Genomic DNA, 275 nt, shown 5'->3' with positions numbered 1-275 from the left:
ATGTCCCACAAGTAAGTGTAAGATGTAACCGTGTGCCCATCATCACCTTTTTAATGCTTGGACTTTTTCACATGAGTGCGTGTGCAAATATTTTAATCCTTAAATCCTTCAAATAAAGCGTTTTTTAAAATGTACTTCCTCGCTCACCAGTTGTGGAGTTTGTGAAGCCAACAGCAGCATCATGTTCTACGGTTCTTCCTCCGGGGCCAGTATGTCCCTGCCATCCAAGAGCCGCCTGAAACGACAGAGCAGGACCTTCACACAGGTACACACAC

General features: G+C 45.1%; 1 protein-coding gene across 1 annotated transcript in view; it reads left to right on the top strand.

The window, feature by feature from the left end:
- The window catches only part of radil (Ras association and DIL domains), a 22809-nt gene that overhangs the window by 121 nt on the left and 22413 nt on the right, over positions 1 to 275 (top strand). Inside the window, 1 exon segment of the mRNA XM_035661061.1 lies at positions 151 to 265. Within this exon segment, the coding sequence (XP_035516954.1) occupies positions 182 to 265 (84 nt within the window). The 5' untranslated portion in view covers positions 151 to 181.

The sequence above is a fragment of the Morone saxatilis genome, unplaced genomic scaffold (genome assembly GCF_004916995.1).
Source record: "Morone saxatilis isolate NCDOM2014 unplaced genomic scaffold, NCSU_SB_2.0 Contig17, whole genome shotgun sequence".
NCBI lineage: Eukaryota > Metazoa > Chordata > Actinopteri > Moronidae > Morone > Morone saxatilis.
The sequence above is the reverse complement of the archived record's forward strand: the minus strand, read 5'-3'. Positions and strand labels throughout refer to the sequence as shown.